The 26,630-nt window shown below is 47.0% G+C and overlaps 1 protein-coding gene across 1 annotated transcript in view; it reads left to right on the forward strand.

Moving 5' to 3' along the window:
* Positions 1-26,630, forward strand: part of LOC149984278 (CUB and sushi domain-containing protein 3-like) — a 569,716-nt gene that overhangs the window by 86,805 nt on the left and 456,281 nt on the right. The window contains exon 4 of the mRNA XM_090219648.1: positions 2,852-3,046. Within this exon, the coding sequence (XP_090075774.1) occupies positions 2,852-3,046 (195 nt within the window). The remainder of the gene's footprint in view (positions 1-2,851; positions 3,047-26,630) is intronic.

Raw genomic sequence — 26,630 nt, forward strand, 5'->3', positions numbered from 1 at the left:
GTACAGCTGTGTGTCGTCCGCATAGCAGTGAAAGTTAACATTATGTTTCCGAATGACATCACCAAGAGGTAGAATATTTAGTGAAAACAATAGTGGTCCTAAAACGGAACCTTGAGGAACACCGAATCTTACAATTGATTTGTCAGAAGACAAACCATCCACAGAGACAAACTGATATCTTTCCGACAGATAAGATCTAAACCAGGCCAGAACTATATAAACCAGGCCAGAACTATCTAAACCAGGCCAGAACTTGTCCGTGTAGACCAATTAGGGTTTCCAATCTCTCCAAAAGAATGTGGTGATCGATGATGTCATAAGCAGCACTAAGGACTAGGAGCACGAGGACAGATGCAGAGCCTCGGTCTGCATGTCAATCTCTCCTGGCTCAAAGTGGAGGAGAGATTGGCTTCGTCACTACTTGTATTTGTGAGAGGTATTGACATGTTGAAAGCACCGAGCTGTCTGTTTAAATGACTACCACACAGCTCAGACACCCCATGCATACCCCACAAGACATGCCACCAGAGGTCACTTCACAGTCCTCAAGTCCAGAACAGACTATGGGAGGCACACAGCACTACATAGAGCCATGACTACATGGAACTCTATTCCACATCATATTTAAAAAACAGATGAAAATACACCTTATGGAACAGCGGGGACTGTGAAGAGACACAAACATAGGCTAAGACACACACAAAATGTTATGAATGTATTGCTGTATAATTGTATAACTGCCTTCATTTAGCTGGATCCCAGGAAGAGTAGCTGCTGCCTTGACAGGAACTAATGGTTATCCATAATAAACCCCAGGACGAGTAGCTGCTGCCTTGACAGGAACTAATGGTTATCCATAATAAACCCCAGGAAGAGTAGCTACTGCCTTGACAGGAACTAATGGGGATCCATAATAAACCCCAGGAAGAGTAGCTGGCTGCCTTGACAGGAACTAATGGTTATCCATAATAAATAGAAATGCAGTTGTGTCCAGTTGGCTGGATGCCCTTTGGGTGGTGGACCGTTCGTCATAAACACAGGAAACTATTGAGTGTGAAAAACCCGGCAGCGTTTCAGTTCTTGACACAAACTGGTGCGCCTGGCATATACTAACATACCCCGTTCAAAGGCTATTAAATCTTTTGTCTTGCTCGTTCACCACAAATCCTTCTTTAACCTGTCTCCTCCCCTTCACCTACACTGATTGGAGTGGATTTAGTGACATTCCCTCTGTCTGTGTTCCAGAGTTAAGGAGTAGTGTCTGTGGTAACATTCTGTCTGTGTTCCAGAGTTAAGGAGTAGTGTCTGTGGTAACATTCTGTCTGTGTTCCAGAGTTAAGGAGTAGTGTCTGTGGTAACATTCTGTCTGTGTTCCAGAGTTAATGAGCAGCGTCTGTGGTAACATTCTGTCTGTGTCTGTGTTCCAGAGTTAAGGAGCAGTGTCTGTGATAACATTCTGTCTGTGTTGCAGAGTTAAGGAGTAGTGTCTGTGGTAACATTCCCTCTGTCCTGTGTTCCAGAGTTAAGGAGTAGTTTCTGTGGTAACATTCTGTCTGTGTTCCAGAGTTAAGGAGTAGTGTCTGTGATAACATTCTGTCTGTGTTCCAGAGTTAATGAGCAGCGTCTGTGGTAACATTCTGTCTGTGTCTGTGTTCCAGAGTTAAGGAGCAGTGTCTGTGATAACATTCTGTCTGTGTTGCAGAGTTAAGGAGTAGTGTCTGTGGTAACATTCTGTCTGTGTTCCAGAGTTAAGGAGTAGTGTCTGTGGTAACATTCTGTCTGTGTTCCAGAGTTAAGGAGCAGCGCCTGTGGTAACATTCTGTCCTGTGTTCCAGAGTTAAGGAGTAGTGTCTGTGGTAACATTCTGTCCTGTGTTCCAGAGTTAAGGAGTAGTGTCTGTGGTAACATTCTGTCCTGTGTTCCAGAGTTAAGGAGCAGTGTCTGTGGTAACAGTCTGTCTGTCCTGTGTTCCAGAGTTAAGGAGCAGTGCCTGTGGTAACATTCTGTCCTGTGTTCCAGAGTTAAGGAGTAGTGTCTGTGGTAACATTCTGTCTGTGTTCCAGAGTTAAGGAGTAGTGTCTGTGGTAACATTCTGTCTGTGTCTGTGTTCCAGAGTTAAGGAGTAGTGTCTGTGGTAACATTCTGTCTGTGTCTGTGTTCCAGAGTTAAGGAGTAGTGTCTGTGGTAACATTCTGTCCTGTGTTCCAGAGTTAAGGAGCAGTGTCTGTGGTAACATTCTGTCTGTGTACCAGAGTTAAGGAGTAGTGTCTGTGGTAACATTCTGTCTGTGTACCAGAGTTAAGGAGTAGTGTCTGTGGTAACATTCCCTCTGTCTGTGTTTCAGAGTTAAGGAGCAGTGTCTGTGGTAACATTCTGTCTGTGTCTGTGTTCCAGAGTTAAGGAGTAGTGTCTGTGGTAACATTCTGTCCTGTGTTCCAGAGTTAAGGAGCAGTGTCTGTGGTAACATTCTGTCTGTGTACCAGAGTTAAGGAGTAGTGTCTGTGGTAACATTCTGTCTGTGTACCAGAGTTAAGGAGTAGTGTCTGTGGTAACATTCCCTCTGTCTGTGTTTCAGAGTTAAGGAGCAGTGTCTGTGGTAACATTCTGTCTGTGTACCAGAGTTAAGGAGCAGTGTCTGTGGTAACATTCTGTCTGTGTTCCAGAGTTAAGGAGTAGTGTCTGTGGTAACATTCCCTCTGTCCTGTGTTCCAGAGTTAAGGAGTAGTGTCTGTGGTAACATTCTGTCTGTGTCTGTGTTCCAGAGTTAAGGAGTAGTGTCTGTGGTAACATTCTGTCTGTGTTCCAGAGTTAAGGAGCAGTGCCTGTGGTAACATTCTGTCCTGTGTTCCAGAGTTAAGGAGCAGCGCCTGTGGGAACCCAGGTGTTCCACCTAAAGGCATCCTAAACGGAACACGGTTCAACATCGGGAACACGATCCACTACAGGTGTGTGACGGGCTACGTGTTGGACGGTCACTCCCTCCTTACCTGTGTCCTCAACACAGGCAATATGGCCGTCTGGGACTTCCCTGTCCCCATCTGCAGAGGTGAGACTGGCTTTAATAACATGGGGCTTGTCTCCAATGGCACCCTATTCCCTACATAGTGAAATACTTGTAACTACAGCCCTATAGGCCCTGGTCTTAAGTAGGGCACTATATAGGGAATAAGGTTCAATTTGGGACTCAAAACATGATTCCTTCTTATTGACACAGTGGGATTGGCCCACGGGCTTTTATTTCTTTCTCGATTGGCTCTTGAATCAAGTCTAATCTAGTTTTCGATTTGTCTTGTTTGACGTTGTGGCGACGAACCAGGATGAAATTCCAGCACACTATTGAATCTTGGTTGTTCCACAGAAAATATAATGTTCTCTAATACTGTCACTGTACTCCGGGTCGCTTTGCAATCTGACTTCCTGTTTATCTGTAAAGAGCCACAGGCCTTTGATCCTTCGCGGTTCTGAATTGACTTTGGTTGGAATTCTATCATAGAAGAACGTAATGTGTTTTGTCTCCGGGTATTTACCCAGACTATATCTGAGGTGAGTACCACGTCGTGACTGGCACCAGCAGTGGTGTAAAGTACTTAAGTAAAAAAAATACTTTAAAGTACTACTTAAGTAGTTTTATGAGGTATTTGTACTTTTACTTTCCAAATTTATATTTTTGGCAACTTTTACATTTACTTCACTACATTCCTAAAGAAAATAAAGTTTTTTTTTTGACTCCTTACATTTTCCCCTGACACCCAAAAGTACTTGTTACATTTTGACAGGAAAATGGTCCAATTTTACACACTTATCAAGAGAACATCCCTGGTCCATCCCTACACTGCCTCTGATCTGGCAGACTCACTAAACACAAATGTTTTTTTTGTAAATGATGTCTGAGTGTTGGAGTGCTCCCCTGGCTATCTGTCAATAAAATAACATTGAACATTGTACCGTCTGGTTTGCTTAATATAAAGGAATTTGAAATGATTTATACTTTTACTTTTACATTTGATACTTAATAAGAATATATTTAGCAATTCCATTTTACTTTTGATACCCAATAAGTACATTTAAAACCAAATACTTTTAGACTTTTACTCAAGTAGTATTTTACTGGGTGACTTGCAATTTTACTTGAGTCATTTTCTACTAAGGTATCTTTACTTTTACTCAAGTAGGACAATCTAATACTTTTTCCCACCAGCATGAGTATGTCCCAAGTGCATCCCAAATGGACACTCTATTCCCTATTTAAGTGCACTACTTTTCACCAGGGCCCATAGGGTCGAAAGCAGTGGCCTATTTAGGGAATACGGTGTCCTTTGGGACACAATCACTACCCCATGCACTTAAAGATGCAGGTTATACGGGGTGGCTACAGGGACAGATTGAAATAGTCATCATAGACACTCATTTATGACATCATAGACACTCATTTATGACATCATAGATACTCATTTATGACATCATAGATACTCATTTATGACATCATAGATACTCATTTATTTATGGGGGGGGATGACATTTCTCCACATAGAAAGGTTCACCTATCTATCCCGTCAACGAATAGTTCAAGATCTGACTTTTTATCTCGATCAGTCCACAAGTATACAGTGGTAGCCTCATGATGATACGATAGACAGCAGTTCACTGCAGGAGACATTACTGCATTGACCCTCCTAACTCATGACTTTATCAACCACTTATTCTGCACTAACATATTATAAACAACATACTAGGTCCTAGGATATTTACTGACCCAATTCCCTTTCACTCTATTTCACCAACTAATAGATTGCATCTGTCTTCTTTGGAGCCTGTGAGTAGTTGCCATTAGTTTCCCACAGTGTTGGTTCAGTGTGCTGCTGTCTAACCAACCCTAGGACCCCAGACTCAGACCACATATGTTGTCTCTCTCTTAGAGGGAAAGCCAAATCAAGCTCCTCTTTAATGATAATCTGTTGCCCCAGAGGAATGCCAAAGAAAACATAACCACCAAACCACTGTGCAATCTGACTGCACTGAGAGAAGGAGATGAGGAATCAAGAGTAGAGGAGAGGAGGAGAAAGAGAGGAGAAAATAGGAGAGAAGGAGAAGAGAGGAGAGAAGAAGATAGGAGAAGAGAGGAGGGAGGAGAAGATATGAAAGGAGGAGAAGAGAGGAGAGGAGGAGAAAGAGATGAGGAGAGGAGAAGATTGGAAAGGAGGAGAAGAGAGGAGGGGAGAGGAGGAGGGAGGAGAAGAGAGGAGAAGTGAGGAGAGGAGGAGAAGAAGAAGAGAGGAGAAGTGAGGAGATGAGGAGAAGAAGAGAGGAGAGGAGAAGAAGAGAGGAGAGGAGAAGAAGAAGAGAAGAGAGGCGGAGGAGAAGAAGAGAGGAGAAGTGAGGAGATGAGGAGAAGAAGAGAGGAGAGGAGAAGAAGAGAGGAGAGGAGAAGAAGAGAGGAGAGGAGAAGAAGAAGAGAGGAGAGGAGGAGGAGAAGAGAGGAGAGGATTAGAGGAGGAGAAGAAGAGAGGAGAAGTGAGGAGAGGAGGAGAGGAGGAGAAGAAGAAGAGAGGAGAGGAATATAGGAGGAGAAGAAGAGAGGAGAGGAGGAGTAGAAGAGAGGAGAGGAGTAGAGGAGGAGAAGAAGAGAGGAGAGGAGAGGAGGAGAAGAAGAAGAGAGGAGAGGAATAGAGGAGGAAAAGAAGAGAGGTGTGGAGGAGAAGAAGAAGAGAGCAGAGGAGTAGAGGAGGAGAAGAAGAGAGGAGAAGTGAGGAGAGGAGGAGAAGAAGAGAGGAGAGGAGGAGAAGAAGAAGAGAGGAGAGGAGTAGAGGAGGAGAAGAAGAGAGGAGAGGAGTAGAGGAGGAGAAGAGAGGAGAGGAGTAGAAGAGGAGAAGAGAGGAGAGGAGTAGAGGAGGAGAAGAAGAGAGGAGAAGTGAGGAGAGGAGAAGAAGAAGAGAGGAGAGGAGTAGAGGAGGAGAAGAGAGGAGAGGAGTAGAGGAGGAGAAGAAGAAAGGAGAAGTGAGGAGAGGAGGAGAAGAAGAGAGGAGAGGAGGAGAAGAAGAGAGGAGAGGAGTAGAGGAGGAGAAGAAGAGAGGAGAGGAGTAGAGGAGGAGAAGAGAGGAGAGGAGTAGAGGAGAAGAAGAAGAGAGGAGAGGAGTAGAGGAGGAGAAGAAGAGAGGAGAGGAGAGGAGTAGAGGAGGAGAAGAGAGGAGAGGAGTAGAAGAGGAGAAGAGAGGAGAGGAGTAGAGGAGGAGAAGAAGAGAGGAGAAGTGAGGAGAGGAGAAGAATAAGAGAAGAGAGGAGTAGAGGAGGAGAAGAGAGGAGAGGAGTAGAGGAGGAGAAGAGAGGAGAGGAGTAGAGGAGGAGAAGAAGAGAGGAGAGGAGTAGAGGAAAAGAAGAAGAGAGGAGAGGAGTAGAGGAGGAGAAGAGAGGAGAGGAGTATAGGAGGAGAAGAGAGGAGAGGAGTAGAGGAGGAGAAGAAGAGAGGAGAGGAGTAGAGGAGAAGAAGAAGAGAGGAGAGGAGTAGAGGAGGAGAAGAGAGGAGAGGAGTAGAGGAGAAGAAGAAGAGAGGAGAGGAGTAGAGGAGGAGAAGAGAGGAGAGGAGTAGAGGAGAAGAAGAAGAGAGGAGAGGAGTAGAAGAGGAGAAGAGAGGAGAGGAGTAGAGGAGGAGAAGAGAGGAGAGGAGTAGAGGAGGATTAGAAGAGAGGAGAGGAGTAGAGGAGAAGAAGAAGAGAGGAGAGGAGTAGAGGAGGAGAAGAGAGGAGAGGAGTAGAGGAGAAGAAGAGAGAGGAGAGGAGTAGAAGAGGAGAAGAGAGGAGAGGAGTAGAGGAGAAGAAGAAGAGAGGAGAGGAGTAGAGGAGAAGAAGAAGAGAGGAGAGGAGTAGAGGAGGAGAAGAGAGGAGAGGAGTAGAGGAGAAGAAGAAGAGAGGAGAGGAGTAGAGGAGGAGAAGAGAGGAGAGGAGTAGAGGAGGAGAAGAGAGGAGAGGAGTAGAGGAGGAGAAGAAGAGAGGAGAGGAGTAGAAGAGGAGAAGAGAGGAGAGGAATAGAGGAGGAGAAGAGAGGAGAGGAGTAGAGGAGGAGAAGAGAGGAGAGGAGTAGAGGAGGAGAAGAGAGGAGAGGAGTAGAGGAGGAGAAGAGAGGAGAGGAGTAGAGGAGGAGAAGAGAGGAGAGGAGTAGAGGAGGAGAAGAGAGGAGAGGAGTAGAGGAGAAGAAGAGAGGAGAGGAGTAGAGGAGAAGAAGAAGAGAGGAGAGGAGTAGAGGAGGAGAAGAGAGGAGAGGAGTAGAGGAGAAGAAGAGAGGAGAGGAGTAGAGGAGAAGAAGAAGAGAGGAGAGGAGTAGAGGAGGAGAAGAGAGGAGAGGAGTAGAGGAGGAGAAGAGAGGAGAGGAGTAGAGGAGGAGAAGAGAGGAGAGGAGTAGAGGAGAAGAAGAAGAGAGGAGAGGAGTAGAGGAGGAGAAGAGAGGAGAGGAGTAGAGGAGAAGAAGAAGAGAGGAGAGGAGTAGAGGAGGAGAAGAGAGGAGAGGAGTAGAAGAGGAGAAGAGAGGAGAGGAGTAGAGGAGGAGAAGAGAGGAGAGGAGTAGAGGAGGAGAAGAGAGGAGAGGAGTAGAGGAGGAGAAGAGAGGAGAGGAGTAGAGGAGAAGAAGAAGAGAGGAGAGGAGTAGAGGAGGAGAAGAGAGGAGAGGAGTAGAAGAGGAGAAGAGAGGAGAGGAGTAGAGGAGGAGAAGAGAGGAGAGGAGTAGAGGAGGAGAAGAGAGGAGAGGAGTAGAGGAGGAGAAGAAGAGAGGAGAGGAGAGGAGAGGAGTAGAGGAGGAGAAGAGAGGAGAGGAGTAGAGGAGGAGAAGAGAGGAGAGGAGTAGAGGAGAAGAAGAAGAGAGGAGAGGAGTAGAGGAGGAGAAGAGAGGAGAGGAGTAGAGGAGGAGAAGAGAGGAGAGGAGGAGAAGAAGAGAGGAGAGGAGTAGAGGAGGAGAAGAAGAGAGGAGAGGAGTAGAGGAGGAGAAGAGAGGAGAGGAGTAGAGGAGGAGAAGAGAGGAGAGGAGTAGAGGAGGAGAAGAGAGGAGAGGAGTAGAGGAGGAGAAGAGAGGAGAGGAGTAGAGGAGGAGAAGAGAGGAGAGGAGTAGAGGAGGAGAAGAGAGGAGAGGAGTAGAGGAGGAGAAGAGAGGAGAGGAGGAGAAGAAGAGAGGAGAGGAGTAGAGGAGGAGAAGAAGAGAGGAGAGGAGTAGAGGAGGAGAAGAGAGGAGAGGAGTAGAGGAGGAGAAGAGGGAGAATCACTGCTGCCACTGACAGGCTGTTCACGGCGCTGGAGCCTGAAATACTTTTTAAATGGGAAATTGGTGCAACAGATGCTGGTGAATTGACAGCTTAGAAGTGGTAAAAAGCTGCAGATTGAGGGTTGAAGGAGTTGTCTGAGACATAGTCTTGGAGCCCAAATGCCATCCTATTCAGTATATAGGGGCCCATAGGGCTCTGGTCAAAAGTAGTGCACTATATAGTGAACAGGGTGCCATTTAGGGTGTACAGTACATAGAGCGTTATCTTCTCTCACTAGCCGCAGCACATTCCTTTCAGGTCAACGCGGTGCGGACAGTGCTGCTTTGGACAATCATCTCCTCCTCCTCCTCTCCTCATGTCCTATTCCTCCTCATATCCTCCTCTCCTCTCCTCTCCTCTCCTCTCCTCTCCTCTCCTCTCCTCTCCTCTCCTCTCCTCTCCTCTCCTCTCCTCTCCTCTCTTCTCTTCTCCTCTCCTCTCCTCTCCTCTCCTCTCCTCTCCTCTCCTCTCCTCTCCTCTCCTCTCCTCTCCTCTCCTCTCCTCTCCTCTCCTCTCCTCTCCTCTCCTCCTGTCCTCCTCTCCTGTCCTCCTCTCGTACTATCCTCCTCTCCTCTCCTCTCCTCTCCTCTCCTCTCCTCTCCTCTCATCATAGAGTGGTGTTCTGTCTGTGGATTCTCTGAATATCCAGATATTTCTTTGATCTTACTTCTTCTGAGAATCTGCCCATTCCCTCTTGATGTCTGACTGCTTCCAACACCACACTATGCCTACTTCATCCCTTCACCCATCTCCTTGTCCCTGTTTCCTCTCTTCCTCTACAGTGTCCATTCACCCCTTCTCCTCCCTGTTCTCCTCCCTCCCTTCACCCCTCTCTTCCTCTCCTCCGTCCCTTTTCCCCTCTCCTCCCTGTTCTCCTCCCTGTTCTCCTCCCTGTTCTCCTCCCTCCTTTCACCCCTTTCATCCCCGTTCTCCTATCCTCCTCTCCTCCGTTCCTTCTCCTCTCCTCCATCCCTTTTCCCCTCTCCTCCCTGTTCTCCTCCCCGTTCTCTTCTCCTCCTCTCCTCTGTCCCTTCTCCTCTCTCCTCCCTGTTCTCTTCTCCTCCATCCCTTCTCCTCCCTTCTCCTCCTCTCCTCTGTCCCTTTTCCCCTCTCCTCCCTGTTCTCCTCCCTGTTCTCCTCCCTGTTCTCCTCCCTCCCTTCACCCCTCTCGCCCCCGTTCTCCTATCCTCCTCTCCTCCGTTCCTTCTCCTCCTCTCCTCCCTGTTCTCCTCCTCTCCTCTGTCCCCTCTCCTCTGTCCATTCTCCTCCTCTCCTCCCTGTGCTCCTCCTCTCCTCTGTCCCCTCTCCTCTGTCCCTTCTCCTCCTCTCCTCCCTGTTCTCCTCCTCTCCTCTGTCCCTTCTCCTCCTCTCCTCCCTGTTCTCCTCTTCTCCTCTGTCCCTTCTCCTCCTGTTCTCCTCCTCTCCTCTGTCCCCTCTCCTCTGTCCCTTCTCCTCCTCTCCTCCCGGTTGTCCTCCTCTCCTCTGTCCCTTCTCCTCCTGTTCTCCTCCTCTCCTCTGTCCCCTCTCCTCTGTCCCTTCTCCTCCTCTCCTCCCTGTTCTCCTCCTCTCCTCTGTCCCTTCTCCTCCTCTCCTCCCTGTTCTCCTCCTCTCCTCCCTGTTCTCCTCCTCTCCTCTGTCCCTTCTCCTCCTCTCCTCCCCTCCACGGAGGGCACTTCTCCAATACATACTCCAGTTTGTACATATTCTGAAGCATACATCAACGCTGCAACGAAAAGTATGTACCGAATTACGAGAAAAAAATTCCGCAACATTTCTTGAAATCAGTTCATCTGAGCTGAAGTGAGAGGAAATACACTCCGACTTCGGGAATGAAATGTTGACTATTCACATCTCATATGTTGCCTGACAACAATATGTTATCTTTATACGTTAATAAATACATGCTGTATACATTAAAAAAAAAACAATTTACCTCTATAATACCCACTGTAGATGGTGTAGATCGCAAGCCCATTGTAAGTCAATAGATTTAGCTATTACAACTGGGTACTAGTAATGCTAGTTAGCCACACATAATTGTTAGCTAGCTAGCTACCTACAAAGACTTGACATCTACCTTGCATAACATTCGTTTTAAGTAATTTTTTGTTAAAACTATCTGGGTTAGCTACATTATTACGATTCATATATAGCTATATTTCTATGTGTTCTCCACACTCTCATCCTCACAAGAACGTACTCAAGAGAACTTCTAAGTAGCTATTACAACTGGGTACTAGTACTGCTAGTTAGCCACAGAGAATTGTTAGCTGCATAACAGTCGTTTTAAGTAATTTTTGTTAAAACTATCTGGCTACATTATTACGATTCACATATAGCTAGCTAATAGTTATGAAGTAAAATGTTTTGCTTTATGTGTATATCATTTTTCGTCTCTATTGCCGTTGTCCTCGCTGGAAGAAGATTAAATAAATGAGTTAGTCCATAGTAAGTCAATACGGTGTCGTGGAAATACTTACACAGGGAAACTCGAAGTCAATCTTAAATGAACCATTGTTTTATCACCAGTTAACTGAAGAGGTTCTAACAAACTTTATGCACCGTAGTGAACGTCTGTCAGGAGCTCTAACGGGGCAGTCCCGTTAAATCTCTTAAAAATGTACATCTACCTTGGATAATATTATATTTTAGGTCTTAACTAGCTTTAGGTTTAACTAGCTGGCTAGATAGATTGTTACAATCCACATATAGCTAGCTATCTTCGTGTATATCTTGTTTCAGCAGCGTGTGGTAATACAGTAGGGGGAGGTGCAGTGTGAGGTAATACAGTAGGGGGAGGTGCAGCGTGAGGTAATACAGTAGGGGGAGGTGCAGCGTGAGGTAATACAGTAGGGGGAGGTGCAGCGTGAGGTAATACAGTAGGGGAGGAGCAGCGTGAGGTAATACAGTAGGGGGAGGTGCAGAGTGAGGTAATACAGTAGGGGGAGGTGCAGAGTGAGGTAATACAGTAGGGGAGGTGCAGCGTGAGGTAATACAGTAGGGGAGGTGCAGCGTGAGGTAATACAGTAGGGGGAGGAGCAGCGTGAGGTAATACAGTAGGGGGAGGAGCAGCATGAGGTAATACAGTAGGGGGAGGAGCAGTGTGAGGTAATACAGTAGGGGGAGGTGCAGCATGAGGTAATACAGTAGGGGGGAGGAGCAGCGTGAGGTAATACAGTAGGGGGAGGTGCAGCGTGAGGTAATACAGTAGGGTGAGGAGCAGCGTGAGGTAATACAGTAGGGGGAGGAGCAGCGTGAGGTAATACAGTAGGGGGAGGAGCAGCGTGAGGTAATACAGTAGGGGGAGGAGCAGCATGAGGTAATACAGTAGGGGGAGGAGCAGTGTGAGGTAATACAGTAGGGGGAGGTGCAGCATGAGGTAATACAGTAGGGGGAGGAGCAGCGTGAGGTAATACAGTAGGGGGAGGAGCAGCGTGAGGTAATACAGTAGGGGGAGGTGCAGCGTGAGGTAATACAGTAGGGGAGGTGCAGCGTGAGGTAATACAGTAGGGGGAGGTGCAGCGTGAGGTAATACAGTAGGGGGAGGAGCAGCGTGAGGTAATACAGTAGGGGGAGGTGCAGCGTGAGGTAATACAGTAGGGGGAGGAGCAGCGTGAGGTAATACAGTAGGGGGAGGAGCAGCATGAGGTAATACAGTAGGGGGAGGAGCAGCGTGAGGTAATACAGTAGGGGGAGGAGCAGCGTAAGGTAATACAGTAGGGGGAGGTGCAGCGTGAGGTAATACAGTAGGGGGAGGTGCAGCGTGAGGTAATACTGTAGGGGGAGGAGCAGCGTGAGGTAATACAGTAGGGGGAGGAGCAGCGTGAGGTAATACAGTAGGGGGAGGAGCAGCGTGAGGTAATACAGTAGGGGGAGGAGGTGTTTCCCAGTCCTGGATTATAGATGTATGACTGTATAGTAGTGTTTCCCAGTCCTGGATTATAGATATATGACTTTATAGTAGTGTCTCCCAGTCCTGGATTATAGATGTCTGACTGTATAGTAGTGTTTCCCAGTCCTGGATTATAGATATATGACTGTATAGTAGTGTTTCCCAGTCCTGTATTATAGATGTATGACTGTATAGTAGTGTTTCCCAGTCCTGGATTATAGATGTCTGACTGTATAGTAGTGTTTCCCAGTCCTGGATTATAGATGTCTGACTGTATAGTAGTGTTTCCCAGTCCTGGATTATAGATGTATGACTGTATAGTAGTGTTTCCCAGTCCTGGTCCTGGATTATAGATGTCTGACTGTATAGTAGTGTTTCCCAGTCCTGGATTATAGATGTCTGACTGTATAGTAGTGTTTCCTAGTCCTGGATTATAGATGTATGACTGTATAGTAGTGTTTCCCAGTCCTGGATTATAGATGTATGACTGTATAGTAGTGTTTCCCAGTCCCAGTCCTGGATTATAGATGTCTGACTGTATAGTAGTGTTTCCCAGTCCTGGTCCTGGATTATAGATGTATGACTGTATAGTATTGTTTCCCAGTCCTGGATTATAGATGTATGACTGTATAGTAGTGTTTCCCAGTCCTGGTCCTGGATTATAGATGTCTGACTGTATAGTAGTGTTTCCCAGTCCTGGATTATAGATGTCTGACTGTATAGTAGTGTTTCCCAGTCCGGGATTATAGATGCATGACTGTATAGTAGTGTTTCCCAGTCCTGGATTATAGATGTATGACTGTATAGTAGTGTTTCCCAGTCCTGGATTATAGATGTATGACTGTATAGTAGTGTTTCCCAGTCCTGGATTATAGATGCATGACTGTATAGTAGTGTTTCCCAGTCCTGGATTATAGATGTATGACTGTATAGCAGTGTTTCCTAGTCCTGGTCCTGGATTATAGATGTCTGACTGTATAGTAGTGTTTCCTAGTCCTGGATTATAGATGTATGACTGTATAGTAGTGTTTCCCAGTCCTGGATTATAGATGTATGACTGTATAGTAGTGTTTCCCAGTCCTGGTCCTGGATTATAGATGTCTGACTGTATAGTAGTGTTTCCCAGTCCTGGATTATAGATGTCTGACTGTATAGTAGTGTTTCCTAGTCCTGGATTATAGATGTATGACTGTATAGTAGTGTTTCCCAGTCCTGGATTATAGATGTATGACTGTATAGTAGTGTTTCCCAGTCCCAGTCCTGGATTATAGATGTCTGACTGTATAGTAGTGTTTCCCAGTCCTGGTCCTGGATTATAGATGTATGACTGTATAGTATTGTTTCCCAGTCCTGGATTATAGATGTATGACTGTATAGTAGTGTTTCCCAGTCCTGGTCCTGGATTATAGATGTCTGACTGTATAGTAGTGTTTCCCAGTCCTGGATTATAGATGTCTGACTGTATAGTAGTGTTTCCCAGTCCGGGATTATAGATGCATGACTGTATAGTAGTGTTTCCCAGTCCTGGATTATAGATGTATGACTGTATAGTAGTGTTTCCCAGTCCTGGATTATAGATGTATGACTGTATAGTAGTGTTTCCCAGTCCTGGATTATAGATGCATGACTGTATAGTAGTGTTTCCCAGTCCTGGATTATAGATGTATGACTGTATAGCAGTGTTTCCTAGTCCTGGTCCTGGATTATAGATGTCTGACTGTATAGTAGTGTTTCCTAGTCCTGGATTATAGATGTATGACTGTATAGTAGTGTTTCCCAGTCCTGGATTATAGATGTATGACTGTATAGCAGTGTTTCCCAGTCCTGGTCCTGGATTATAGATGTCTGACTGTATAGTAGTGTTTGCTAGTCCTGGATTATAGATGTATGACTGTATAGTAGTGTTTCCCAGTCCTGGATTATAGATGTCTGACTGTATAGTAGTGTTTCCCAGTCCTGGATTATAGATGTATGACTGTATAGTAGTGTTTCCCAGTCCTGGATTATAGATGTATGACTGTATAGTAGTGTTTCCCAGTCCGGGATTATAGATGTATGACTGTATAGTAGTGTTTCCCAGTCCTGGATTATAGATGTCTGACTGTATAGTAGTGTTTCCCAGTCCTGGATTATAGATGTCTGACTGTATAGTAGTGTTTCCCAGTCCTGGTCCTGGATTATAGATGTATGACTGTATAGTAGTGTTTCCCAGTCCTGGTCCTGGATTATAGATGTATGACTGTATAGTAGTGTTTCCCAGTCCTGGATTATAGATGTATGACTGTATAGTAGTGTTTCCCAGTCCTGGATTATAGATGTCTGACTGTATAGTAGTGTTTCCCAATAATTTGTCAGGATGTAGCTCAGTGTTAATAAGACAGGCCTATTTTGTCAGGATGTAGCTTGGTGTTAAGACAGGCCTATTTTGTCAGGATGTAGCTCGGTGTTAAAACAGGCCTATTTCATCAGGATGTAGCTCGGTGTTAAGACAGGCCTATTTTGTCAGGATGTAGCTCGGGGTTAAGACAGGCCTATTTTATCAGGATGTAGCTCGGTGTTAACACCATTCAGAGAAGCCTGCTAATATTCCTTTCTGGACACATACTGATCCAATCGTTTGCATGATCAGGTGTAGTTTGTTTGTCCTATGTTGTTAATGCAGCATGTAACAAACAGGAGGTGTGAGCAGGGAGGAGCCGCCAGGGATTTTTGGGCCACATGAAAAGATATCACATTGGGGGCCCCAACCATCACAGGCCCCACCAACCCTACGCAATTACCTGTAACCACACACCTCCAGAACCCAATCGACCCGTTCAAAGCTTTAAATAACTCTACCTTTGCAGGCGTGCAACTCTCGTGTAGTCCCAATCTTTACTGTGTGATATTTACTGACAGTGAGCTGTGATAATATAACGCCGTGCAGACATGCATGCAACAGTCTGCATACAGTGGACTTCACTATCTGATGGAAGACTGATACCCTCTATAAGAAATGTGCTGAAGGACATCTTTTTACATTCTAAATGTCATTTTAATGGTCAAATTATTTGAAAGGAAAATTCTCTTAACATTAATGAATAACGTAAAATAAATGAACATTTAACATCTATTAAAAAAACAATTATTATTTTTACCTTTATTTAACTAGGCAAGTCAGTTATGAACAAATTCTTATTTTCAATGACGGCCTAGGAACAGTGGGTTAACTGTCTGTTCAGGGGTAGTATGACAGATTAGTACCTTGTCAGCTCAGGGGGTTTGAACTTGCAACCTTCCGGTTACTAGTCCAACACTCTAACCACTAGGCTACCCTGCCGCCTCTACACTCTAACCACTAGGCTACCCTGCCACCTCTACACTCTAACCACTAGGCTACCCTGCCGCCTCTACACTCTAACCACTAGGCTACCCTGCCACCTCTACACTCTAACCACTAGGCTACCCTGCCGCCTCTACACTCTAACCACTAGGCTACCCTGCCACCTCTACACTCTAACCACTAGGCTACCCTGCCGCCTCTACACTCTAACCACTAGGCTACCCTGCCACCTCTACACTCTAACCACTAGGCTACCCTGCCCCCTCTACACTCTAACCACTAGGCTACCCTGCCTCCTCTACACTCTAACCACTAGGCTACCCTGCCGCCTCTACACTCTAACCACTAGGCTACCCTGCCGCCTCTACACTCTAACCACTAGGCTAGCCTGCCGTCTCTACACTCTAACCACTAGGCTACCTGCCGCCTCTACACTCTAACCACTAGGCTACCCTGCCCCCTCTACACTCTAACCACTAGGCTACCCTACCACCTCTACACTCTAACCACTAGGCTACCCTGCCCCCTCTACACTCTAACCACTAGGCTACCCTGCCGCCTCTACACTCTAACCACTAGGCTACCCTGCCGCCTCTACACTCTAACCACTAGGCCACCCTGCCGCCTCTACACTCTAACCACTAGGCTACCCTGCCGCCTCTACACTCTAACCACTAGGCTACCCTGCCGCCTCTACACTCTAACCACTAGGCTACCCTGCCGCCTCTACACTCTAACCACTAGGCTACCCTGCCACCTCTACACTCTAACCACTAGGCTACCCTGCCGCCTCTACACTCTAACCACTAGGCTACCCTGCCACCTCTACACTCTAACCACTAGGCTACCCTGCCACCTCTACACTCTAACCACTAGGCTACCCTGCCGCCTCTACACTCTAACCACTAGGCTACCCTGCCGCCTCTACACTCTAACCACTAGGCTAGCCTGCCGTCTCTACACTCTAACCACTAGGCTACCTGCCGCCTCTACACTCTAACCACTAGGCTACCCTGCCCCCTCTACACTCTAACCACTAGGCTACCCTACCACCTCTACACTCTAACCACTAGGCTACCCTGCCGCCTCTACACTCTAACCACTAGGCTACCCTGCCCCCTCTACACTCTAACCACTATGCTACCCTGCCGCCTCTACACTCTAACCACTAGGCTACCCTGCCGCCTCTACACTCTAACCACTAGGCTACCCTGCCGCCTCTACACTCTAACCACTAGGCTACCCTGCCGCCTCTACACTCTAACCACTAGGCTACCCTGCCGCCTCTACACTCTAACCACTAGGCTACCCTACCACCTCTACACTCTAACCACTAGGCTACCCTGCCCCCTCTACACTCTAACCACTAGGCTACCCTGCCGCCTCTACACTCTAACCACTAGGCCACCCTGCCGCCTCTACACTCTAACCACTAGGCTACCCTGCCGCCTCTACACTCTAACCACTAGGCTACCCTGCCGCCTCTACACTCTAACCACTAGGCTACCCTGCCGCCTCTACACTCTAACCACTAGGCTACCCTGCCACCTCTACACTCTAACCACTAGGCTACCCTGCCGCCTCTACACTCTAACCACTAGGCTACCCTGCCACCTCTACACTCTAACCACTAGGCTACCCTGCCACCTCTACACTCTAACCACTAGGCTACCCTGCCGCCTCTACACTCTAACCACTAGGCTACCCTGCCGCCTCTACACTCTAACCACTAGGCTAGCCTGCCGTCTCTACACTCTAACCACTAGGCCACCCTGCCGCCTCTACACTCTAACCACTAGGCTACCCTGCCCCCTCTACACTCTAACCACTAGGCTACCCTGCCGCCTCTACACTCTAACCACTAGGCCACCCTGCCGCCTCTACACTCTAACCACTAGGCTACCCTGCCGCCTCTACACTCTAACCACTAGGCTACCCTGCCGCCTCTACACTCTAACCACTAGGCTACCCTGCCGCCTCTACACTCTAACCACTAGGCTACCCTGCCACCTCTACACTCTAACCACTAGGCTACCCTGCCGCCTCTACACTCTAACCACTAGGCTACCCTGCCGCCTCTACACTCTAACCACTAGGCTACCCTGCCGCCTCTACACTCTAACCACTAGGCTACCCTGCCGCCTCTACACTCTAACCACTAGGCTACCCTGCCACCTCTACACTCTAACCACTAGGCTACCCTGCCGCCTCTACACTCTAACCACTAGGCTACCCTGCCACCTCTACACTCTAACCACTAGGCTACCCTGCCACCTCTACACTCTAACCACTAGGCTACCCTGCCGCCTCTACACTCTAACCACTAGGCTAGCCTGCCGTCTCTACACTCTAACCACTAGGCCACCCTGCCGCCTCTACACTCTAACCACTAGGCTACCCTGCCCCCTCTACACTCTAACCACTAGGCTACCCTGCCGCCTCTACACTCTAACCACTAGGCCACCCTGCCGCCTCTACACTCTAACCACTAGGCTACCCTGCCGCCTCTACACTCTAACCACTAGGCTACCCTGCCGCCTCTACACTCTAACCACTAGGCTACCCTGCCGCCTCTACACTCTAACCACTAGGCTACCCTGCCACCTCTACACTCTAACCACTAGGCTACCCTGCCGCCTCTACACTCTAACCACTAGGCTACCCTGCCACCTCTACACTCTAACCACTAGGCTACCCTGCCACCTCTACACTCTAACCACTAGGCTACCCTGCCGCCTCTACACTCTAACCACTAGGCTACCCTGCCGCCTCTACACTCTAACCACTAGGCTAGCCTGCCGTCTCTACACTCTAACCACTAGGCTACCTGCCGCCTCTACACGCTAACCACTAGGCTACCCTGCCCCCTCTACACTCTAACCACTAGGCTACCCTGCCGCCTCTACACTCTAACCACTAGGCTACCCTGCCGCCTCTACACTCTAACCACTAGGCTACCCTGCCGCCTCTACACTCTAACCACTAGGCTACCCTGCCCCCTCTACACTCTAACCACTAGGCTACCCTGCCCCCTCTACACTCTAACCACTAGGCTACCCTGCCGCCTCTACACTCTAACCACTAGGCTACCCTGCCACCTCTACACTCTAACCACTAGGCTACCCTGCCGCCTCTACACTCTAACCACTAGGCTACCCTGCCGCCTCTACACTCTAACCACTAGGCTACCCTGCCGCCTCTACACTCTAACCACTAGGCTACCCTGCCTCCTCTACACTCTAACCACTAGGCTACCCTGCCGCCTCTACACTCTAACCACTAGGCTACCCTGCCCCCTCTACACTCTAACCACTATGCTACCCTGCCCTATAGGATGATATAACAAACAAAATAATAAAATCAGCAGTAGATTGTTGAGTATAAGTACCAACTAGACAATAAGCAGCTGTGGAGGTGGAAATGAAAAGGCCCCATGGTGGCGCTAGAGGAAAGGTCAAGAGGTCACCAAATCAACAGGTTTCTTCCACTTGGGGTCTTGATTAGGCACAACAAATATTATGGCAATCCAGCCATTAGTTTGAGATATATCATGTTCTCAGTCTTAATTCTCAGCCTGTGGGCGTCACGTGTGTCGTGATCCAATATCCATAGCCATTAAACAGTCATCACTGGCCCTCGCTCAGCCTTACTCACCAAGAGCCCAGCGCCGAGCCTTCTTGCTAGCAAAGTCACTGATTAAGTCTTTGAAGTCCAGCTTTCTAGCTAACGGACTTTCAATGGACAGCATGACAAGACTGCAAAGCCTGTCCTGGGACATAGTGGACCTCAAATCGTTTTTTTCCTATCAGTTTTTATCTCACTGAAAGCTCTCTCACCACCAGAAACAGTCACAGGCAGTGTGCAAAATGTACGTAAAGCAATGCCCACTTCTCCCAAAAATGCTTTGCAGCAGCATCTTACTAATTGCCTTCAGGAGACTGAGAGGGGACAAGTTAGGAGGGGAGCAGCATATACATTGTTCAGGCGTCAGGAGACCAAGAGGAGACAAGTTAGGAGGGAAAGAGTCAGCATATACAGTGTTCAGGAGACCAAGAGGGGAAAGTGTCAGCATATACAGTGTTCAGGAGACCAAGTTAGGAGGGAAAGTGTCAGCATATACAGTGTTCAGGAGACCAAGAGGGAACAGGTTAGGAGGGAAAGAGTCAGCATATACAGTGTTCAGGTGTCTTACTTCATTATGAAACTCAGGTGTAAGATCTCTAGAATACTTCATGATCAGTGGTTGGCACACAGAGGGGACTTTATCCTCACTAATCTGCCCAACTTTCAGAAAAGCAGAAAATTATTCTACAATTTTTTTGCAGTGGTGTCAAACCTGGTGTCCAAGTCACTTATGATGTCATCCATAGCAGTAAAAACACTGTGTTCTGGAACCTAGTGTCCAGGTCACTTATGATGTCATCCATAGCAGTAAAAACACTGTGTTCTGGAACCTAGTGTCCAGGTCACTTATGATGTCATCCATAGCAGTAAAAACACTGTGTTCTGGAACCTAGTGTCCAGGTCACTTATGATGTCGTCCATAGCAGTAAAAACACTGTGTTCTGGAACCTAGTGTCCAGGTCACTTATGATGTCATCCATAGCAGTAAAAACACTGTGTTCTGGAACCTAGTGTCCAGGTCACTTATGATGTCATCCATAACAGTAAAAACACTGTGTTCTGGAACCTAGTGTCCAAGTCACTTATGATGTCGTCCATAGCAGTAAAAACACTGTGTTCTGGAACCTAGTGTCCAGGTCACTTATGATGTCATCCATAGCAGTAAAAACACTGTGTTCTGGAACCTAGTGTCCAGGTCACTTATGATGTCATCCATAGCAGTAAAAACACTGTGTTCTGGAACCTAGTGTCCAGGTCACTTATGATGTCATCCATAGCAGTAAAAACACTGTGTTCTGGAACCTAGTGTCCAGGTCACTTATGATGTCATCCATAGCAGTAAAAACACTGTGTTCTGGAACCTAGTGTCCACGTCACTTATGATGTCGTCCATAGCAGTAAAAACACTGTGTTCTGGAACCTAGTGTCCAGGTCACTTATGATGTCATCCATAGCAGTAAAAACACTGTGTTCTGGAACCTAGTGTCCAGGTCACTTATGATGTCATCCATAGCAGTAAAAAACACTGTTTTCTGGAACCTAGTGTCCAGGTCACTTATGATGTCATCCATAGCAGTAAAAACACTGTGTTCTGGAACCTAGTGTCCAGGTCACTTATGATGTCATCCATAGCAGTAAAAACACTGTGTTCTGGAACCTAGTGTCCAGGTCACTTATGATGTCGTCCATAGCAGTAAAAACACTGTGTTCTGGAACCTAGTGTCCAGGTCACTTATGATGTCATCCATAGCAGTAAAAACACTGTGTTCTGGAACCTAGTGTCCAGGTCACTTATGATGTCATCCATAGCAGTAAAAACACTGTGTTCTGGAACCTAGTGTCCAAGTCACTTATGATGTCATCCATAGCAGTAAAAACACTGTGTTCTGGAACCTAGTGTCCAGGTCACTTATGATGTCATCCATAACAGTAAAAACACTGTGTTCTGGAACCTAGTGTCCAGGTCACTTATGATGTCATCCATAGCAGTAAAAACACTGTGTTCTGGAACCTAGTGTCCAGGTCACTTATGATGTCATCCATAGCAGTAAAAACACTGTGTTCTGGAACCTAGTGTCCAGGTCACTTATGATGTCATCCATAGCAGTAAAAACACTGTGTTCTGGAACCTAGTGTCCAAGTCACTTATGATGTCATCCATAGCAGTAAAAACACTGTGTTCTGGAACCTAGTGTCCAGGTCACTTATGATGTCATCCATAGCAGTAAAAACACTGTGTTCTGGAACCTAGTGTCCAGGTCACTTATGATGTCATCCATAGCAGTAAAAAAAACCCACTGTGTTCTGAAAACAACGTTGCTGCACTGTCCTGAGCCGTCTCCTCTTCAGAGGTCTCATCATGGAATCTCTTCCTTTTCCTCTGGTGACTGTGTTCCGTGCTAAATTGAGGTGCAACATCCATTTGCATAGCAATCAGTGTTGCCTCAGACAGGAGAGACTCCCATCCATCTCTAAGAGCCTGCATATCTTCCTTTTAAGGCTCTATGATATTGGCTGCCTCTTTGTCTAGTGAGATTTATTCCTGTCCTCAATCCTGTCCTGCAATTATGCCAACTGACATGTCATTCAACACAATGCTGCTCACCTCCTTCAGGTGGGAGACAGGGCTGGTTCAGGGGTATGGGGAGACAGGGCTGGTTCAGGGGGATGTGGAGACGGGGCTGGTTCAGGGGGATGGGGAGACAGGGCTAGTTCAGGGGTATGGGGAGACAGGGCTGGTTCAGGGGGATGGGGAGACAGGGCTGGTTCAGGGGGATGGGGAGACAGGGCTGGTTCAGGGGAATGGGGATGGGGAGACAGGGCTGGTTCAGGGGAATGGGGATGGGGAGACAGGGCTGGTTCAGGGGAATGGGGATGGGGAGACAGGGCTGGTTCAGGGGTATGGGGAGACAGGGCTGGTTCAGGGGTATGGGGATGGGGTGACAGGGCTGGTTCAGGGGTATGGGGAGGGGGAGACAGGGCTGGTTCAGGGGGATGGGGAGACAGGGCTGGTTCAGGTATGGGGATGGGGAGACAGGGCTTGTTCAGGGGGATGGGGATGGGGAGACAGGGCTGGTTCAGGGGGATGGGGATGGGGAGACAGGGCTGGTTCAGGGGGATGGGGATGGGGAGACAGGGCTGGTTCAGGGGGATGGGGAGACAGGGCTGGTTCAGGGGGATGGGGAGACAGGACTGGTTCAGGGGGATCGGGTGACAGGGCTGGTGAGCCTGAAGCTGCATCTGTTGGGCCTGGCACCAGGCAGGGACAAATGATTTAGTATGAATAGCTTGCTAAAAGTTTTCCTGCACTGATTAAATATCGGCTAAAAGAGGAGTGAAATGTAAACACTCAGAATTTTCTGTTAAGGTATTATGTAACTAATGTTAGGGGAACAAAATTAGGCTATTTCACTACGGACTAAGTTAACAGGTTAATATCTACCACTCACGGACTTCCTCCTACCTTCCTTTGTGAATTATTGGGTGACATACAGTCTCCTTTTCTGTTCTCTCTCCTGTCTTTTCTTTCTTTTCGCTTTTTGAAGCCAGATTTCTCTTTAGGAAGTTGAGACATGATTAACCACCGGCACTCCTGTTCGAGGACTGTTCGCCCTGCTTTGGGGGCTGGACCGAACCATTTCATGTAAAAAGAGGGGGGGGGGGGGGTGTCTTTGGATGTTTACTTTTGACCAAAAACAAGAAAAGAAAAAGAAAACGTTAGTTTTATTAGTACATTGTAAATAAAATATTATATTAATGATGATAGGTTAATAATTTTATATATATATATATTTTTTTTTACTTAATGTTCTAAAAATATTTTAGGGCCCCTGTCAGTCACAGGCCCTTAGAATCGCCCACCCCGCCCCAATACGGCATCCCTGGGTGTGAGTGATTATTCAAGTTAGCCCACATCACTGCTGTTTTACAGCCTATGGACAATAACTGTGTATTCACTATGATAACAGTAATACATTTCTCATTGCACTGTGTTGCTGTAGCCTAGATAGAGAGATGTTCTTGTCTAAAAATGTAGGCCTGAGCCTGATCAATAGTGGAGCTTTGCGTGTCCTGGGACCACAGAGCGCAGCCTGGAGGAACGCACTACACATCTGCCATTTCGTAATCTGATCATTTATTTTTCTTGAACTACTGAATGGCCTAATATCTAGCAAATATTTAGCTTCTTACCTTGGCTACACATCACTAGTTTCTCTCTTTTCCAGCTGTACGCTACGCAGGCCTCTCCGCTATAGGCCATTCATCAAGCCTCTCCCCTATAGGCCATTCATCAAGCCTCTCCGCTAGGCCATTCATCAAGCCTCTCCGCTATAGGCCATTCATCAAGCCTCTCCCATATAGGCCATTCATCAAGCCTCTCCGCTATAGGCCATTCATCAAGCCTCTCCGCTATAGGCCATTCATCAAGCCTCTCCTCTATAGGCCATTCATCAAGCCTCTCCTCTATAGGCCATTCATCAAGCCTCTCCGCTATAGGCCATTCATCAAGCCTCTCCTCTATAGGCCATTCATCAAGCCTCTCCTCTATAGGCCATTCATCAAGCCTCTCCGCTATAGGCCATTCATCAAGCCTCTCCGCTATAGGCCATTCATCAAGCCTCTCCGCTATAGGCCATTCATCAAGCCTCTCCTCTATAGGCCATTCATCAAGCCTCTCCGCTATAGGCCATTCATCAAGCCTCTCCGCTATAGGCCATTCATCAAGCCTCTCCGCTATAGGCCATTCATCAAGCCTCTCCGCTATAGGCCATTCATCAAGCCTCTTCGCTATAGGCCATTCATCAAGCCTCTCCACTATAGGCCATTCATCAAGCCTCTCCGCTATAGGCCATTCATCAAGCCTCTCCGCTATAGGCCATTCATCAAGCCTCTCCGCTATAGGCCATTCATCAAGCCTCTCCGCTAGGCCATTCATCAAGCCTCTCCGCTATAGGCCATTCATCAAGCCTCTCCGCTATAGGCCATTCATCAAGTCTCCCCTATAGGCCATTCATCAAGCCTCTCCCCTATAGGCCTTTCATCAAGCCTCTCCCCTATAGGCCATTCATCAAGCCTCTCCCCTATAGGCCATTCATCAAGCCTCTCCGCTATAGGCCATTCATCAAGCCTCTCCTCTATAGGCCATTCATCAAGCCTCTCCTCTATAGGCCATTCATCAAGCCTCTCCGCTATAGGCCATTCATCAAGCCTCTCCCCTATAGGCCATTCATCAAGCCTCTCCGCTATAGGCCATTCATCAAGCCTCTCCTCTATAGGCCATTCATCAAGCCTCTCCCCTCTAGGCCATTCATCAAGCCTCTCCGCTATAGGCCATTCATCAAGCCGCTCCCCTATAGGCCATTCATCAAGCCTCTCCCCTATAGGCCATTCATCAAGCCTCTCCTCTATAGGCCATTCATCAAGCCTCTCCCCTATAGGCCATTCATCAAGCCTCTCCTCTATAGGCCATTCATCAAGCCTCTCCGCTATAGGCCATTCATCAAGCCTCTCCCCTATAGGCCATTCATCAAGCCTCTCCGCTATAGGCCATTCATCAAGCCTCTCCCCTATAGGCCATTCATCAAGCCTCTCCGCTATAGGCCATTCATCAAGCCTCTCCGCTATAGGCCATTCATCAAGCCTCTCCTCTATAGGCCATTCATCAAGCCTCTCCCCTATAGGCCATTCATCAAGCCTCTCCTCTATAGGCCATTCATCAAGCCTCTCCTCTATAGGCCATTCATCAAGCCTCTCCCCTATAGGCCATTCATCAAGCCTCTCCCCTATAGGCCATTCATCAAGCCTCCTTTTCACGCGTGTGTAAAATCTCTGGAATCTTTCATTTCAACTCGTGAAACATAGGGGCCATACATGTACATGTTGTGTTTATATTTTTGTTCAGTTGTAGTTGCACAGGACCTACAGAGATGAGCACAGGGACAATGAAGACCAAAAAGAATTGACAACCTTTAGAAAAATGGAAATCACTTGCAAACCACTTCAGTAAAGAGGCAATTTTATTTAACCTTTATTTATTTAACTAGGCAAGTCAGTTAAAGAACAAATTACATAATGTAAAAAGATGTGCAGGCTAAACGCCATTTGTCGTTGATTAGCTCAATTTAAATCCAAGCTACTATACTATTTTTCATTGGGCCATACATGTACATTGAAGTATTATTTCCAGTTGTCGCTATGACAATGAACACACCCTGATATCACTGAATGGTCTGAGTCAGTATCTGTGCACTAGACTGAATGGTCTGAGTCAGTATCTGTGCACTAGAGACTGAATGGTCTGAATCAGTATCTGTGAGACTGAATGGTCTGAGTCAGTATCTGTGCACTAGAGACTGAATGGTCTGAATCCGTATCTGTGCACTAGAGACTGAATGGTCTGAATCAGTATCTGTGCACTAGAGACTGAATGGTCTGAATCAGTATCTGTGAGACTGAATGGTCTGAGTCAGTATCTGTGCACTAGAGACTGAATGGTCTGAATCAGTATCTGTGCACTAGAGACGGAATGGTCTGAATCAGTATCTGTGAGACTGAATGGTCTGAGTCAGTATCTGTGCACTAGAGACTGAATGGTCTGAATCAGTATCTGTGCACTAGAGACGGAATGGTCTGAATCAGTATCTGTGAGACTGAATGGTCTGAATCAGTATCTGTGCACTAGAGATGGAATGGTCTGAATCAGTATCTGTGAGACTGAATGGTCTGAATCAGTATCTGTGCACTAGAGACGGAATGGTCTGAATCAGTATCTGTGAGACTGAATGGTCTGAATCAGCATCTGTGCACTAGAGATGGAATGGTCTGAATCAGTATCTGTGCACTAGAGACTGAATGGTCTGAATCAGTATCTGTGCACTAGAGACTGAATGGTCTGAATCAGTATCTGTGCACTAGAGACTGAATGGTCTGAATCAGTATCTGTGCACTAGAGACTGAATGGTCTGAATCAGTATCTGTGCACTAGAGACTGAATGGTCTGAATCAGTATCTGTGAGACTGAATGGTCTGAATCAGTATCTGTGAGACTGAATGGTCTGAATCAGTATCTGTGAGACTGAATGGTCTGAATCAGTATCTGTGAGACTGAAGGGTCTTGTATTACCATCTCATTAATAGTCAGTGTGCAGTAGGAAGTGTTGAATCAGTTGATTGACAGGTGTAGGACTGTAGAACGATACACTTTACTCTAGTGTGGATGCTCACCAACATTCTATAGATATATAGCCTATAGATATGTAGCCTATAGATATGTAGCCTATAGATATGTAGCCTATAGATATGTAGCCTATAGATATGTAGCCTATGGATATGTAGCCTATAGATATGTAACCTATAGATATGTAGCCTATAGATATGTAGCCTATAGATATGTAGCCTATAGATATGTAACCTATAGAAATGTAGCCTATAGATATCTAGCCTCTAGATATGTAACCTATAGATATGTAGCCTATAGATATGTAGCCTATAGAAATGTAGCCTATAGATAT

This window comes from Oncorhynchus mykiss, chromosome 3 (genome assembly GCF_057628025.1).
Source record: "Oncorhynchus mykiss isolate SJ-2025 chromosome 3, ASM5762802v1, whole genome shotgun sequence".
In the NCBI taxonomy this organism is placed as follows: domain Eukaryota; kingdom Metazoa; phylum Chordata; class Actinopteri; order Salmoniformes; family Salmonidae; genus Oncorhynchus; species Oncorhynchus mykiss.